Source organism: Protopterus annectens, chromosome 2.part0 (assembly GCF_019279795.1).
Source record: "Protopterus annectens isolate FY-2018-M chromosome 2.part0, PAN1.0, whole genome shotgun sequence".
Classification (NCBI taxonomy): Eukaryota; Metazoa; Chordata; order Ceratodontiformes; family Protopteridae; genus Protopterus; species Protopterus annectens.
Genome location: NC_056728.1, coordinates 1,270,503,424 through 1,270,521,624, shown reverse-complemented (window position 1 = coordinate 1,270,521,624; position 18,201 = coordinate 1,270,503,424). Strand labels below are relative to the sequence as shown.

The following is an 18,201-nucleotide window of genomic DNA, read 5'->3' as shown; positions in this document are numbered from 1 at the left end:
CACCAATTGAAGAAATTCTGCACAAGAGCATACCACCCACTTGCTTGGAGGGTGGACTCCCTTTCCTTCAGCTGGAAAAACCTGACAGCATATGCATTTCCACCTCTTCCCTTGATGTACAAAGTTCTACTGAAAATCAGAGAGGATCAGCCAAGGGTAATCCTGATAGCTCCAGACTGGCCGCGGCAACATTGGTACCCGCTACTGAGAAGCATGTCTCGGACACACGCATGGCCTCTACCTCTACGTCCCTTACTTCTAACACTGGACAACTACAAGATCCTACATCCAAGCTTGAAAACACTGCAGCTAGCTGCTTGGAATATTGCATAAAACAAAATAACCCAGGTTTATCTCAGAGGGTTAAGGACGTTATCCTGGAGGCACACAGACCCTCCACAAGGAAAACTTATTCAGCCAAGTGGAAAAGATACCTCATTTGGAGTGCAGCAAAGGGAGAAAATGTCTCATTGGCAAACATAGCACACATCCTCGAATATTTAGCAGAACTGTTCCACAATGGCCTGTCTTACTCCTCCATTAAGATTCATGCATCAGCAATTTCAGCAGAATACAACATGGATCCTCCTGTCTTCTCTCATCCTCTACTCAGGCAGTTCTTGAGAGGAATCAAAAATGTAAAACCTCCAAGGAAACCACCTTTACCTACATGGGATCTCAACTTTGTGCTGGAAAAGTTAACACTTCCCCCTTTTGAACCAGCCGCAACAGCAGAATTACAGTTCTTGTCTTGGAAAACTGCTTTCCTGCTAGCAATCACTTCAGCAAGAAGGGTATCTGAGTTACAGGCATTAATGGCAGTACAACCCTTCCTTATCTTCCATCAGGATAGAGTCTCTCTGAGAACTAACCCTACCTTTATGCCAAAAGTGGTCTCCAGAGTATCATTGAACCAAGCGATTCATTTACCTACATTCTTCCCCAACCCACAGAACAGGGGGGAAAGACTGCTACACACCTTGGATGTGCACAGACAATTACGCTACTATCTGGGCAGAACTAAGACCAGCAGAAAAACTGACCAGCTTCTGGTAGCATATGCAACAGGAATGCAAGGAAAAGCAATTTCAAAACAGACAATCTCAAAATGGATAGGAAATTGCATTTGATTTTGCTACTCTTTTTATGGAAAGACAACTCCTGAAAATATCAGACCTCATTCCACAAGAGCTACACTCACCACTACAGCTTTCCTACGAGGAGTGGCTACCAAAGACATTTTAGAAGCTGCTACTTGGAGCTCCGTGCCCGAGCAGGTTTTGCAACTGCTGTTTTGCAAGGGATCTTAACTACACCATCTTTATCTTAGTGCCTCCTCCCCCAGTTTGGCTATGGTATTCTACCCATATGTTAGGACTGCAGATGCATCCTTGAAGGACATAGTACAGTTTTGTACCTACCATAAATGTAGATGTCCGATAGGTATGCATCTGCAGTCAGGATTACCCAGGGTATTTACCCCTCTTTTAGCTAGCTGGGGGAATCTATTATGGTGTATTTGTTTGTATATATGTATATATATATATATTTTTATATTGTTTGCTCTCTACTGTTTGGAATTATTTGCATTTATCCAAATTTAGCCTTCCTAGAGGGCACCTGGCATCTGGGGCAAGAAACACTGAGGAAAATGGCGTCGGCTGATGCCTTTATACCCAATAAACAGCAGCTATGACGTCGGATGAAGTGCGACATCAGCCGAGGCCAGACCCAGACTTTGGAATCCGGCCGACCGAAGGGCTGCCTGAGGCAGGACAACCCATATGTTAGGACTGCAGATGCATACCTATCGGACATCTACATTTATGGTAGGTACAAAACTGTACTTTATGCTACTCAACGCCAGGAGTTTAAATCTCAGATTGCACACGCTCGAAGCATTCCTCAGTATGGAGAACATCGACATCTTTGCAGTAACTGAAACCTGGTTCAAGGCTCCACACAGCACCCCAGCACTGCCGGGCTACAAATCATACCACTCATTTCGGCCACAGAACATGGACTGAAACACAAAAGGAGGGGGTGTATCCATATTCATCAAGGATACCTACACCTCCAGGTTAGTGGGCGCAGCATGATACCTCCGAGATCATCCATGTGCAACTAACATCAGGCAAATCTGCAATGCAATTTGTGGCCTGCTACAGATCACCCTCCATGACCCAGGACCACCACTCCGCCTTTCTGGAGACATTGGAAAACATGAAGGTCCTACCGAACACCCTCATATTGGACGATTTCAATTACCCTATCGTTAACTGGTAAAACTAAACAAGTGCAAACTCCCAGGTCCAGCGCTTCCTGGAATTTATCAACTCAAATGCCCTGGATCAGCTGGTAAACCTCCCTTACCAGAGGTGAAAACATATTGGACCTGGTCATCACCAACATGGGTGACAGGTGTTCCACACTGAAGGTCAACCCGTCACTGGTTAGATCAGAACATAAACTAATCACTTTAGATGTCCACACCACACCACCACCTCCAACCAAGGAAACCACAGTGAAAAGCTTTTCTATAGCAAACTTCACCTTACTAAAATAAATAAAAATGCTGGCAGGCAGAGTTTCACAGGCACAAATCACTCAGGTGATGATAAACCAAAGGTGTATTTAATGATAAAAATCTGGAAGAAAAACAAATAAAATGTGAGTGCTTTCATTAAACAAGTGTTAACTTCATCAGACAATATTGTGCCTGTGAAACTCTGCCTGCAAGCATTTTTATTTATTTAGTTTTGCTGCTTCTGTTTTTTTGTAACTTCACCTTACTTAAGACAGGGGTGGTAAGTTTCACAGCCCCCACGCTAAAGGATAACAGTGTCCAAGATGCAGGAACCTTTACAAATGCACTCTGTGAGCACCTACAAGGATGCATGGATCATGCCATCCCTAGCAAAACCAAGACTCACTCCCCTAAGAGAAGGAAACCAGTCTGGTGGACCCCTGCCATAAACAGGCTATACAATAGGAGGAGGAAACTAGTTCAGAAAAAAAGCAAATCCCAAGAAGGAAAGACATCCCTGACCAGTATCAGTAAGAAACTAAGGTCCCTCATAAAATCCTCCAAGGCTAACTTCAAAAGAAAAATAGCCAAGGATTCAAAAGATAACCACAAAGCCTTCTTTAGCTATGTCAAGAATCTAAGTGGCAACTCACAGATATGCTCTGAGCTAGTGCAAAATAGCACAAAATATACTGAATTCACTGATATTGCCAATATCCTGGCAGATATATTCAGTGCAAACTTCACCCCCCCTCTCACCCCCAAAAGGGCCCACAACAATACCGGAAAAGTGTAGTGTCCCGGAAATCACAGACGCACAGGTGAAAACAGCCCTTTCAAAAGCCAAAAGCACAGCATCAGTGGGGCCAGATTGTGTCCCAGACTGCGAACTAACCCCCCACCTAAACACACTGTTCAACCTCAGCCTCTCCACAGGCTACATGCCCATAGAATGACGCACAGCAAGGTTTATTCTGCTCCACAAAGGAGGGGCCACAACTGACCCTGGTAACTATCGCCCCATAAGCCTGACTAGCCTGGTCTGCAGGGCTGTGGAGCACATCATCATGGAACTCATTAACAAATACATTGAGAACCTCCAAACACTTGACCCGACCCAGTTTGGGTTTGTTAAGGGCAGATCATGCCTACTAAACCTGGTTGACTTCTTCAAGACAGTAACTAAGGCCATAGATGAGGGGAAGGTAGTTCACACAGCCTACCTTGACCTCGCCAAGGCTTTTGACACCATTCCCCACTCGGGAATTATAGAAAAACTCACCAGCCTGAACATAAACCCCTACGTCACAAGATGGGTTGCCAACTGGCTTACAGACAGAACTCGCACAGTACGAATAACGGGCTCCAGGTCCAACTCGAAACCAGTCACAAGTGGTGTCCCACAAGTCTCGGTCCTGGGACCCCTACTGTTCGGCATATACTTCTCAGAAGTACAGGCAAACACAGGAGGACTATGGCTAAGCAAGTTTGTTGATGACCGCAAACTGGGAGCCATAATTGACTCTCCGGCTGACACGGACATTCTCCAAAAGGGCATTACTGAGACAGACACATGGTGTCAAAGTCATGGTCTCAAGCTAAATGCCAAAAAATGCATAGTCATCCCATTTGGGAAAAACAAAACACCCATGAATTAGCACATAGGTGGCAGCCCCCCTTAATACAGAAGAGGTAATAAGAGATCTGGGGACCCAGATAGATAGTAATCTCTCCTTTGACAATCATATTGCCAAAGTAGTTAGGAAATCCTTCTATGTAGCCCATCTAATTACTAAAGGGTTCGCATCTAGAAATAAAGAGGTTATAGTGCCCCTCTACTCATCATTCATCAGACCCATCATAGAGTACAATGTCCCATTTGGGATGTACCTCACAAGACACTTCCAACAGATGGTAAGACCACAAAAGTACCTCACCAAGAGGATTACTGGCCTCAAACATATGTCCTATGCAGCCCAACTGGAAAAACTCCAGCTTTACTCAGTCACATATCGCTTACTCAGAGGTGATCTCAGCCTGACTTACAAAGCCATGTCCAACTCAGAATTGATGGACATGCTCCACCTAAAGAAATCCAAGTCACTGCAAGCCATTCGCTCAAGTGAGCTAAACCTCACCACAACAATAAATAGAACATGCTGGAGGGATAGATTCCTGCCACAGAGACTCCCCATGCTTTGGAACAAAATTCCCAACTACATTAGCCAGAGCCCCTCACTAACAGTCTTCAAGAGAAACCTTGACGAGTGGATGGGTAACAGAAAATACACCCCTGGGATCACTTCATTGGCTCTTCTTGACAGAGGCTCAGTTAATTAATCAATGGGGTGGCAAAAGCTGACACACACTGGCTAGGCTTATAAATGCCCTCGGGCAGATAGCCTAGTACCTACCTATGATAGGAACCATTGCTCCAAATCAACAGCTGCACCCACAGGCATTAACTAATGTAAAATAAAGGTTACCCTTGTAAGTGCATTACAGCCTGTGCTCCCACTTATACTGATTGCTGTCTGTTATCTTTTATCTCTATTCCCTTCCTGGATACGACAAACAGCTTGTATGCTTTCAGAAAACATTAACATTTATTTAGCCTTAAAAAAAGAGTACTGGATATCTTTAAATAAAAGTAAGTTACACATTGTTCTGTTAAATGCATTGATGTATTAAGGCTGCAATGGCAGTTGCTATCTCTTATTCACTTCCAGTAATTTCAAACTTTGTTTTTTACTGAACTGCTTGCCATTGTACCTTTAAAGTTAGCATTTCCCCAAGCAAACAATGCTCAAAACTCTCAAGATTAATTGCTTGTAGCTGCAGACACTCATTTCCATGGAACCAGAAGAACAGATTGTATAGCTGTTTTCAGCTCCGGACTTCTTAATCCACCAAATAGGGAAAAAAAATACAAGCTAATATTATTGCATATGGAAGAAACTTATCATTTCTCATGGCATTCATCATTTAATCTTATTTTTCGAGTGTATTTTGTAATAGAAAACACTTGTTTTTTTAGATTAAGCTAGACCTACACCTTTGCAAAATAGAAAAAACATCTCTACTATACATATAATATAATTTGTGCACTGTTACATCTCACCCTGCACCACAAGAGCCCACGATTACAGCATATTCACTTAAACCTGCTTTTGTCCAGCCTTTGTTCTCTTTTTATATTGTAAAGTGTATGTCCTAACTTGCTTATTATCTTATAGGTTCATAGGTAGATACTAGGCTATTGGCCCAAGGGCCTAAGTAAGCCTAGCCAACAAGGTTCCCTGTTTTCCTGTGCCCTTGTTGAGCAGAGCCACCGGAGTGATCCCCGGGGTGTATTTCCTATTTCCCATCCACTTGTCAAGATTTTTCTTGAAGAGTGCTAATGAGGAACTTTGCTTGACATAGATGGGCAGCTTGTTCCAGAGTATGGGAAGTCTCTGGGACAGGAATCTATCCCTCCAGCATGTCCTGTTTATTGTGGTGACAAGGTGTAGGTCCCTACAGTGTGTAGCTCGGAGGGATTGGGATTTCTTTAGGTGTAGAATGTCCAACAGCTCTGGGTTTGACATAGCTTTTTATGGTAGGCAGAGATCACCCTGGAGTAGGCGATATGCTACGGACTAAAGCTGGAGTTTTTTGAGATGGTCAGTGTAGGGCATCTGTTTGAGGCCAGTAATCCTCTTTGTAAGGTACTTCTGTGGCCTTTCCAACTGCTGCAGATGTCTTGTGAGGTACATTCCAAAAGGGGCATTGTACTCTCTAATGGGTCTATTGAGTGTCGAGTAGAGGGCAACAGTGACCTCTTTTTTCCTAGATGAGAACCCTTTTGTGATGGTGTGCCACGTAGAAGGTTTTCCTGACTACTGTGGCGATGTGATTATCAAAGGAGAGACTTCTGTCCACCTGGGTCTCCAGGTCTCTTATCACACATTCGGCATTAAGTAGATTGCCGCCTATGTGGTAGTTCATGGGTACAGAGTTTTTTACCAAAGGGGGGATGACAGTGCACCTTTTGGCATTGAGCTTGAGGCCATGGCTCTGACACCAGGCATCTGTCTCAGTGAGGCTCTTCTGTAGGATGTCCACATCATTTGGGGACTCTGCTATGGCTCCTAGGTTGCAGTCATCTGCGAACTTCGTTAGCCAAAGGCCTTCTGTGTTAGCCTGTACTTCAGAGAAGTAGATACCAAACAGGAGAGGCCCCAGGACTGAACCCTGTGGTACTCCACTAGTCACTGGTTTGAAGTCAGATTTGGAGTCTTCAACTTTTACATTTGTGGGTAGCGTCAGTGAGCCAGCTGGCAACCCATCTTGTGACGTAGTGATTTATACCTAGTTTAGTGAGTTTAGCTATAATTCCAGAATGGGTGATGGTGTCGAAAGCCTTGGTGAGGTTAAGATAGGCTGTGTGAACCAACTTACCCTCATCTACAACTTTGGTGACTGCCGCAAAGAAGTCAATCAGGTTCAGGAGGCATGATCTGCCTTTCACAAACCCGAACTGGGTGAGGTCCAGAGTTTGGAGGTTACCAATGTCTTTGTTTATGAGTTCCATGATGATGCGTTCCGTGGCCTTACAGAACAGGCTCATCAGGCTAATAGGGAGATAATTCCCAGGATCATTGGAGACTCCCCCTTAATGGAGTGGGATAACTGTTGCTGTGCGCCATTCAGCGGGCAGAAATCCTGATGTGAGACTATGACTGAACATGGTGCTTAGGTGGGGAGCCAGTTCATTCGGAAGTTCGTGTAAATTGCAGCCTGGGATGTTGTCCGGTCCCATGGATGCTGTGTTTTTGGCTTTAGAGAGTGCAGCTTTTACCTGCATAGCTGTGATTACTGGGACTCTGCATTCTTCCTGTATAGATATGGGCCGTTTAGGGGGTGAGAGGGGGTTAAAGTTAACACTGAACCTATCTGCCAGGATGTTGGCAATATCAGTTGATTCTGTAATTTTCATGCCGTTGTGCTGTAACTCAGAGCAGATCTGGATGTTGCCATTGAGATACTTGACATAGCTATAGAATGCTTTGTGGTTGTTCCTAGAATCAGTGGCGATTTTGTTTTTGTAGCTATCTTTGGAGGATCTTATAAGGGATCTCAGCTTCTTACTGAGGCTGACCAGAGAACTGCTCCACTCATGGGATTTTACTCTGTTTTGCAACAGTTTCTTCCTTCTGTTGTAGAGTTTGTTTATGGCAGGAGACCACCAGATTGGCTTCCTTTTTTTGGAGGATAGCATCTTGGTTCTGTTTGGGATAGCACAATCCATGCACTTGTGTAAGTGCTTATAAAGTGCATCTGTGTAGGATTCGGCAGTCGTAACTGTATTGTCCATCTGCATTGGTGTCAAGAAGTTCGCCACTTCTGTCTTAAGAAGCATGAAGTTGGCTTTGGAGAAACTTTTTACCGTTATTTCCTTAATGGGGGGGGGGGGTTGGGGGCGGGATGTGGATATCTAAGGTGATTAGCTTATGGTCAGATCTGACCAACGAGAAGTTGACTTCAGGTGTGGAACAGCTTATGGTCAGATCTGACCAACGAGGAGTTGACTTCAGGTGTGGAACACCGGTCACTCATGTTGGTAATGACTAGGTCTAGGAAATTGTTGCCCCTGGTGGGGGTGTGGATAAAGTTAATCCAGGGTATTGGCATTTATGTTCCAGAAAGCGCTGAGCAAAGGAGTTGGTACATGAGTAGTTTTCCCAATTAATGGTGGGGTAGTTGAAATCACCCATTCTTAGGGTGTTTGGTTGAACCCTAATATTTTCCAGTATATCAAGAAAAGAGGAGTGGGAATCCTGGGGCATGGTGGGGGATCTGCAGCAAGCTACAATCTGGATTGCAGTTTTGCACAGAGTTAGTTGCACTTGGATGACCTCGGATGCATTATGCTGAGCAACTAGCCTGGAGGTGTGGATATCCTTAATAAATATGGACGCACCATCACCTTTGGTGTTCCGGTCCAGGTTAGGTGGCCGAAAAGTGTGGTATGAGTTATAGCCTGGTAATGCAGGGGTGCTCTCTGGAGCCTTGAACCAGGTCTCAGTCACTGCATAGATATCAATGTTTTCCATTTTAAGGAGTGCCTTGAGGGAGTGCATTTTGAGGTTTAGACTTCTAGCATTGAGTAGCATTACCCTCAGTTTTTGCTTGCCTGTTCCTGTTACGGTGGTGAATTTTTCATTTGAACCTTGCCTGAAAAAGGCACTATAGGAGCAGCAAGAGCCTTAGCCAGTATCTGGAATCCCAGGGGTGACAGGTGCAGGCCATCTCTGGCAAAACATTTTGGTCTGTCGACCATGTCATCACAGGCAAACAGATACTGGATCCCCTTAGAATGACACCAGAAGCTTAGCCAGTTGTTGAAGTCAATCTTTATCCCGTACAACAATCACTGAAAAGACTCCCCCTTACCCCACATTTAATATACTCCTGACTGCATACTACACAAATCTACTTCACTATGTGACATGCAGTTTATGCCATGAAATGCTTTATGCATAGGTTTGTGCTAGGCTTTTGACCACCAGAGTTTTTATATGCCTAGCCATGCAACCCGACCCAGTTTTGTCCTCAAGTGCAATGGATGCCTGTATGATGGGGTTAGTTAGTAATGAGATAGCTAAAGATTTGTGTGTGTGTGTGTGTGTGTGTGTGTGTGTGTGTGTGTGTGTGTGTGTGTGTGCGTGCACACGCGTGTGTGTGTAAGTTTAGCAGTTCAGGTCCTTAGATGTAGTGTTCCTGGTGTTTTTGCGAATGTGCAAGAGGTCCATCTGAGCTTGGCTTGAGGATGCCTTATATGCCAGGTGAAAAATACCTCTCAGCAGCCCATAGGAGACAGAGTAAAAGAAACAAGGCATTAAGGTGTTCCAGCTGTTGCAAGTGCCTAGTTAGGTACATGCCAAAGGGGGCATTGTATTTGATGATGGGTCTGATAAGGACTGAGTAGAGTAGTACTGTAATTTCCTTGGTCCTGGATGCCATACCCCCACATATGAGGTGGGCAATCTAGAATGATTTTCTTTCTGTCATGGCTACGCGGTCAAAGTCCAAATTATATCAATATATGTTCTCAAATGGTTAACTAGCAGGTCAACTCTTAGGGGTATTTTATCAAAGGAGTAATTAGCTTGGGTGAATGACTTCCCAAAGGGCATTATAATACATTTCTTCATGTTGAGTTTAATCTGGGGCTGTGGCACCAATCACTTGTTTGTGTCAGACCCTCATGTAGGATATTTGTATCATGGGATAGTCTGTGATGGCTCCTAATTTACAGTTATCTATGAACTTTGTGGGCCAGAGGCCTTTTGCATTAGCCTTGACTTTTGAAAAATAGATGCCCAACAGAAGTGGGCCCAACCGAGAGCCTTGGGGTACTGCACTGGAGACTGGTCTCCTGGTGGAGGTGGTCTCCCCAATCCTGACTTCTTGGGCTTTATCTGTGAATCAGCTAGCAATCCAACAAGTTATGTAGGGATTTATGCCTAGTTCTGAGAGTTTGTCAACAATATGTGAGTGGGCTATTATATCAAATGCCATGGGCAGGTCAAGGTAGGCAGTGTGCACCATTTTTCCTTCATCCATAGCCTTGGTGACCTTCTCAAAGAAGTCCATCAGGCTGAGTATGGAAGACCTTCCCTTGACAAAGCCAGACTGGGATGGGTCCAATGTCTGTAGGTTGTTAATGTCTTTGTTAATCATTTCCATACTAATTTGTTCCATGGCTTTGCATATTAGACTTGTCAGACTGATGGGTCTGTAGTTTCAGGAGTCAGTTGATGGCCCACCCTTGTGGAGAGGAATGACCATTGTGGCCCTCCATTGAGGCTGTAGTTGAACAGTGCCTCTAATGGTCTTGCTAGGAAATGTTTTGAGGCTATTTAGGATGCAGCTGGGGATAGTGTTTGGGCCCACTGAAGCAGTGTTTTTGGCCCTAGTGAGTGCTGCCAGGACCTGGTCCCTGTTGATAGTTGGGGGAGTATGCTAGATCTTTATTGTTTGAAGAATGAGAAGCTGGGTCCCCTTCTATTTGATGGCTCACTTTTTGTTGGATTAACTTTTGTATCTGATGTCCTTTTCATTCTTCTCTAACGAATAGGTTACAGATCCTATTTTTGGATCCGACTCGGCCGCATACTACAGTCTTTGGATCAACTCTCGAGCTCCTCCCTCTGTCCATAATGCCCTAGTCCAACCTCGGTACCTCAGATGTTGTTTGCTCCCATCACACACAAACATGGGATCCTTCTCTTGTAGCATTTGCGATTGTTGTTGGTATGCCTAAAATAAAAAATATTTAATTCTTTCTATCTAATTTCTTTCTCCTCTTTGTTATACTTCCCTCTTAGTCATTTGGTTTTCTTGCTTCAGATTTTCTTACCATTTAAGTAATAAATTCTTACTTTTATCATTCTTGGTATTTTCTCTTGGTCTTTTTCTCCTCAGTTCTTTCTACCTTATTCAACAGGTAATTCTTTTCTACCATTGCTCATATTCTCTTTTTTTTTTCTTAATATATAAAAATAAATACTATTTTTACTGCTGGTATATTCTTTATCTTACAACAATTTTTTTTTGTGCTGTCATGGCTGACAAGCTGACAAGTTCTAAAAAGTGCACTTCTTGTGGACATAAAATCCCTAACTCAGATGCCCACAAGGAGTGTGTTTTCTGCTGGGGTTAACTCACTTAAAAACAAGCTGCTTAGTCTGCGCAGCCTTCAATTTTCGTGCCATAGCTGACAGGAGAAACAAATTGCTGCTTAAGGGTTTCCTTCTTCCCTCATATTCTGGACTCAAACCCCCAATAAGTCATCAGAAGCTCCACCGGAGCATCGGAAGCAGTTGCCCCGCCTCCGAAGTCTCCCAAGACTCAGTCAGAGCCACCCTCCAGAGTCACTAAATTGTTGGATTCAATTCTATCGGATCTAAAATGACTTACAGTGGAGCCTAAGCTCTCCGATCCAAAACTATTGGATCCGATAGTAATTTATGCTTAGTCATTCAAGTTACGGTTTCTTAGCCTTCTGATCCAAAGCCTAGTACTTCATACATGCCAAAGACTCATTCCTCTGAGTTTCGCATTGATTCTATTTCCCTTAAGCTCCATTCACCATTTATGCAAACCCCAGAAAAACACACTAGACCTTAGACAACCACATAATTTCCATCAGGTCCTCCAGAAGTCTGTCCAAAGCAGATGTGGATAGGATGCTGCGGAAATTCCTCAGAATTCAGATCCAGATGTGGGTTATCTCTGCCCCTTCTTGTATTGGATCTGTCAGTCTTCCAACCACTACTCAAATAGTCTTATCTCCTTCACTGATCTGACTTTTGGTGTTGGAGCCCCAGGATCTGTCAGGCCCAAGAGTTCTGTAGTCTGATCCGAAGATAACTACTACTTCAACATCATCCTTAACCATTTCTGCTCCTATGCTTTCAGGTCAGAATGGGTCCTGGAGCCAAAGCATTGGTGTTGGATCTGTGGGGTCGGGATCTACTCCATTCTTGTTGGATCCATCCCTTCTCCTTGGAGCCTTGGTGCTGGACAGTTCTGTCCTCCAGGCATGGATCAGAGTAGTGATCTACCCATACTGGAACACACGGCTCTGGCGCAGGTGGCCAAGGCTTCCCATGGGCCGTCTGTCTTTGAGATTGTGGAAAGGGCTTTTTCCTCATTCTAGAGATCCAGTCTCTCCCCACCTCGGATCCACCCCTATACCCTCTTTTGTTCCGAGCCCTGAGTCAGTTCCACCTAGCTTCCAGTTGGTCCCCATGGAGGAACTCCCCCTTTCTTCTGATACCTCCCCCAAACATCCCTTCGAGGAGATCCATCAGAAGAGGACGTGCAAGAGGAGGCACGTAGATTCCCAGTTGGATTCTTTCACTGAAGATAACTGATTTCGAGGAGGGAGAAGGGTCCCCCAGATCACCACCTGATGATGTCTCCTTTGGTGTCTCAGTCAGTGGCAAAGGAAATTTTCCATTGTTGGGGCTACCCTTGCTGTGACCTCTTTCCGTCCACTCGCAAGTGCAGCAGGTATTTCACCCTGATCCAAGAGATGCTGTAGTCCACGTTTGGCCATCTGGTCTCCTTTATGCCTATCCCCCACTTTCTTTAATTCCAAAATTTCTTCAGAAAGCAATTCAGTTGAAGAGCGCAGTCATCCACATTGCTCCTTTCTGTTCTCACCAGGTGTGGTTCCCCTTCCTTTAATCACATCTCCGTTATCCTCCCTGGATACTGGAACCAACTCCAGATCTTCTCTCACAGTCCTCAGGGATAAGTTATCCCAGCATCCCAGATCTCAAGCTAATGCCATGGTTTCTCTAGTTAAAGTGATAGTCAGACAGCCCAGGCTTTCTTCCCCAGTAGATACCATTTTGTAAAAATATTCCACCAAAAAGGTTTACAAGAACAAATGGAAAAGATTTTCCCTTTGACGTTAAGAAACAATGTTGACCCTTTTACTGACCCTATCTTTGCTGTTCCTGATTTTCTGGCTGCTCTTTTAAAAGAAGATGCTATTTTTTCTGTGAATTAACTACAGTTGGCAGCCATATGAAATTTTCATACAGGAGATAAAATTGTTTGGCTTCTTCCAAGATATGTAAAGCTTTCTTGAAAGCCACTTTCCTCCTTACACCCCCAGTAAAAGATCTTTCACCTCCCTGGAACTTGACTGTGCTACTACAAGGTCTAACTCGAAAACCCTTTGAACCTTCAGCAAAAAATGATTTAATGTATCTGTCATGGAAAACAGCCTTTTAGTAGCGATCACTTCTGCCAAAAGGATATCTGAATTCTAGCCCCTTTCATCAGAGACTCAATACATTATTTTCCATAAAGACAAGGTTACTTTACGAGCTTAACCCTTCCTTTTTACCTAAAGTGGCTTCTGAATCATTAACCAATCCATTCATTTGCCAGTCTTTTCTCCAAATTTTTCAAACAAAGGAAAATGCATGCTACATCTTGTAGATGTACACGAGCAATTATGTTTTTATTTACCCAGAATTAAAGAAATCAGAAAATCGGATCAGCTGTTTGTGTCCTTCTCAAAAGTTTCACTGGATTATCTAGTATCTAAAGTTACATTAGTTAAATTGATAATTAATTGCATTTCTTCGATCTATTCCCAACAAGGCATTTCTCTACCAAGACGACCTAAAGCCCGCTCAGTTAGATCCATGGCCACTTCATCTGCTTTTTGGGCAAGAACATCTATTGATGATATTTGTGCAGCAGCCAGAGGATCTGATGCTCATACATTTGTTCCTCTTTACAAATTGGACCTAATCTCCCAAAGCAGAGCTGCCTTTGGTTCAGCGGTTATCTGGGATATCCTTACATGAGGGCCATTCAAGACACATGTAGCTGGGGACTCTGTCCCATTCATTGAGGAAGAATGAAAAAGACAACATCAGTTAAAAGTTAAATACTCACCATAACTAGGCATTTGTGTTCTCCATTTTCCATTCTTCCTCAACTACCCCCTTCCGATAATCTTCTGGAGTGATCTGTTTTTTTCTTATTGGAACCTATAGTTCCTGGTTTGAGTCCTATCCTTTATCTGTCCCTTTCTTTAACTTATTAATGAGATCTTATGACAACAAACCCGATCTGAGGTACTGGGGATGGACTAGGGGTAAAAGGAGGAGCTTGAGAGCGTTGGATCCAAAGTCTAAAGTATGTGGCTGAGTCAGATCCAAGGATCGGATCAGTAACCCATTTATTGAGGCCAAATGAAAATGGACAAAACAACTGCCTGGTTATAGTGAGTACATAAGTTTTACATTTCCTTCTTAACCTGTTCTGCATCAAAAAATGTCTTTAATCCTCCAAGAAAAAAAATACTCTGAAGACAACTGGATAGGGCATTTTGAATCTGACATCTGCCTCTTGACATTCCTTGATTGCTGGGTTAAATTTGCTTCTCATTTCTGCCTGGTGAACAGTTAATAATAATTTTCCAAAAACACTCTACTATCAGCAATCTTTGCTGTTCTCCCACAGTTTTGTAAGGATCATCTCTTTCTGCTAGTATGATTGCATTTTTACTAATACAGATATTTGCTGCTTTCTCATGGCCAGGTTTGGAGCATACACTCTGTGCCCATTTATTTAACAAAGCCTTCTGCGGAATACAAGTCCAATTGCTTATTTGTGCTTTCAGAAAATTAATAGTCTGTTCTTTCCAGTTTCTCTAGTACAGCAGAAAATCTTCAGTTTTCCCTGCATGCTCTGTCTTTTAACTCTACCATTTTTCTGAAGCAGTTCTTCTTGAGAAGTCTCATACTCAGACATCCTTCTCTTCATTTCATCTTCTGATTTTTGCAGTTTTATCAGTTCATCTGAATGACTAGTTAGAGCTTCTATTTTTTTCTCACCTTTTGTTATAGGCATTGATGTACTATTTATTTTAATCAGCTCTGAGTACATTTGATTTATTTCCTTTAAATTACTGGAAGCTATCTGTTGTACTAAAGCTGGTGCTTGAACTGCTTTTTGCTGAACAGCTGCAGGATTCTTCCCAGTCAGTGTTTTATCTCTCCATCTTTTCTAGTTGATTTTCTTTCAGATTCTGTAAATTTCTTCCTTGCTTGCATCCAGGCAGTGTATCTGCTAGCCAGTAATTGAATTTTACTAGCTCTTATTTCTCAGTTGAGCTGTTGAATGGTGTGCAGCCATCTTGGAAGTCTAGTTTTCTGCATTTCTTAAACAGAATGCCAATAGTACCTATACTTTTATTAGTCACCCATTTGTCTTTCACTGCAAGTAAGTGTGTATGTGTGTACGTAATATATGTACCAGCACACTCCTGTATGTATTTTAAAATGATGTGATTGAACTATACCCCAAAAAACTGAGAAGAGTTGCACTACTTTTATGCTTTCCTGTTTGACATAAACAAATGTAAACTTTCAGCATATCTATATTTTCTTTGAGTCTGTCAGAGTTAGTTGCAGAGCCGAGTCTAGTGTGTTGATTTCCTGACTTTTATGACTGCAGTTTTGTATGTCAAAGTGTGATGTTTATTACATGTGTCTCCTTTATCTGATTGGCATTACTGTAGGTAAGCTGAAGGAACTGAATAATGATGCACCAGAAGGATATAGATTGTCTGAAAAAGAACTAGTGAGCCTGGAAAAGCTGCTGTGTATGGTCTGTAGTCCTACTGGTGACGAAGCTCCAACTGCAGAACAGCTGGACACTCTGTGGAAAGCAGCAAAATGGCCTGAAGGTAATTTGTGCAATTACTGTGTGGAGAAGCAAATTCCCCAGAGTCATAGGATGTCACATAGTCAGATGCACTTGACTGCTAAATAAGCTTAGCTAAAAATGCATTTGTTTTTGCTATATTTCAGCATTGTAATTACAGCTGTGTTGTGCTTGAAATTAATTTAATATTTAATTCATAGGGTCATGGGAGGTTACTAGGGTAATGGCCCTGGGGCCCTTACAAGTCTAGCCAAGAGTTTATCCCCAAAAAGAAACTTCAGTCAGCACCTGTCACCCCAGTCAGTGAAGAACACAGCTGGAACCCTTGGGACAAATTTGTGGTAATTAGTAAAATGTTGAGACTTTCTATGTTCAAGTAAAGATTCTTTTTTTTTTATTTAGTTTAACCAGGTCTGATCCATGACAGCCTTTTCACCCATGAGCTTGTCCACAGGTGTTATGTACATGGGCAGTAATTTAAGATCAGCCATGCAGTTGAATTGTTTTTGTGAAGAGAGATTATCCAGCGTACTGGAGGGAGCACACATACAATTTGCGAGAACATGCAGAATACAAACAGACAGTAACCTGATATCTGACTTGAACCTAGACCCTAACACTTTGAGGCAGCAGTGCTAACCATTGCATTATCATGCTTAACCATCACATCTCATCATCGTCATCCGTCTATTCTGAGGTACCTGTGGATAAGCTGTTTATGCTGTGTAATTGCCTACTAGTTGCCAGAAATCAGTCCTCAACCTACTCTCTTTTTAAAACACCTTTATTAATTTAGCATTTAAGACATAGGCATACATAGATTAAAAAAAAAATATGTATTAAAATTTGTTTCATTTTACACATATACATTACATGTTTTTTGTCTTTATAACAACTGTCTGTCAGTCCAGCATTAAATTGCTCAATTCTTACCTTCCCTTAAACCTCACTCCTTCTGGATCCCTATTGAAATGCCAGCACTAGAAATGTAGAATGTTGACAGATTGGAACTACATGAGAGGAGCAAATCTCAAACATCAGTCTTCTCCTTTAAACTTCCTTTTTGCCGTGGGGCCACCTACACCCCCCCCCCCCCATGTGGAGGGAAGTCTCCCACATATCCCCAGACTTCCATACCTCAGAAAAAAAACATTCCTGGAAATGGCAATCTTGGACTTGGTATATGCAAGTCTGTCCTGTTTTTTTTTTTTGACAGTTCAGTCTTTGTTTCAGGACTCACTCTAATAGGTCTTGAGATTTCAAATGGTTGCCCTCCTTCCTCCTTCTGAACATTATTCTGCATTTATTGTTCCCACAAATTCCATTTATTTCTATGTAATGTGTGCCTTCTTTTTCTAAAGATCCCGCTTCCAGTTTTTTTTACAGTTGTTAGTTCTTCATATACAATTGGTTTAGATTTTGATTTCCATTTCTACTAATTGCTTTTAGTAGCCAATAGAATTAAACTTAACAAGGCCTTTTTATTTGTAGGCAGTTCACATCCTGTGTCCCAATTCAGAAGAATAGTTTCCATTCCTTAGTTACAGCCATTTGCTCCCCTGATACTCTATAATGAGTTTTTAAATCTGCCAATTCACTGCACTCCCAAAAAACATGCCCCATGTATCTCTTTCTCCTTTTGCCGTCACACCTCCAGCATTTGCTATCTACTGGAGGAAATATTCTTTGAAGCCTGCTTGGTGTATAAAAAATATCTCTGCAAACACTTCCAAGCAAAAATCCTAAACCTTTTAGATTTTGTTGCAAATTTCGGAGCCATACGTATGTCCTCCCATTGTTCCCTTGTAAATTGCTTTTCCAGTCTCTCTTCCCAGTCATTTCTAACCTCCTCTGATTGATTCTTATAGTCATCATGCAATATGTTATAAACCCTACTAATTATCCCTTTTTAACAGCAGCTTCTCTTCTAGAGTTGACTACTCCTCATCCTGCCTTTGTAGTACTTTATTATTTGCTATCCATACTACTAAGACTTTTTTAACAATGCTAATATGTATGCGGAGGTAGTACAGGCGTTACTACCCCTAATCCAGCAACAGGCTAATGCAAGCATGCCTCTTCATCAGTATGTATTTATTACTGTGGCACACATATATGTCTCTTTTTGAAGTGCAGTGTAGCAATGTTATATTATCTCACAAAACAAGTACCACCGGTTAGATATATGCAATGTTACCATTCAAGGTACTGTGGCTAATTCGAGCACAAAGCAAGTATAGATTGCAGTTCATTTCTCTAACAGTCTTTTGTCTATGTTATCTCTAACTTCTGCAGCTGTGCATGTTCTCATACTTCGAACAGAGCTGATTGTTCAAAATCATTACATTTCAGAATATAGCATTGTTCATTCATTTCTTCCTGACCTAGCAGATAATCACCTGCTTCTCAAGTACATTTCCAAAAGGCAT

At 42.5% G+C, this 18,201-nt stretch overlaps 1 protein-coding gene across 2 annotated transcripts in view; it reads left to right on the top strand.

Moving 5' to 3' along the window:
• Window positions 1-18,201, top strand: part of PLAA (phospholipase A2 activating protein) — a 749,216-nt gene that overhangs the window by 665,275 nt on the left and 65,740 nt on the right. For both annotated transcript variants that reach the window (XM_044061441.1, XM_044061440.1), the window contains one exon: window positions 15,627-15,794. In XM_044061441.1, the coding sequence (XP_043917376.1) occupies window positions 15,627-15,794 (168 nt within the window). The remainder of the gene's footprint in view (window positions 1-15,626; window positions 15,795-18,201) is intronic.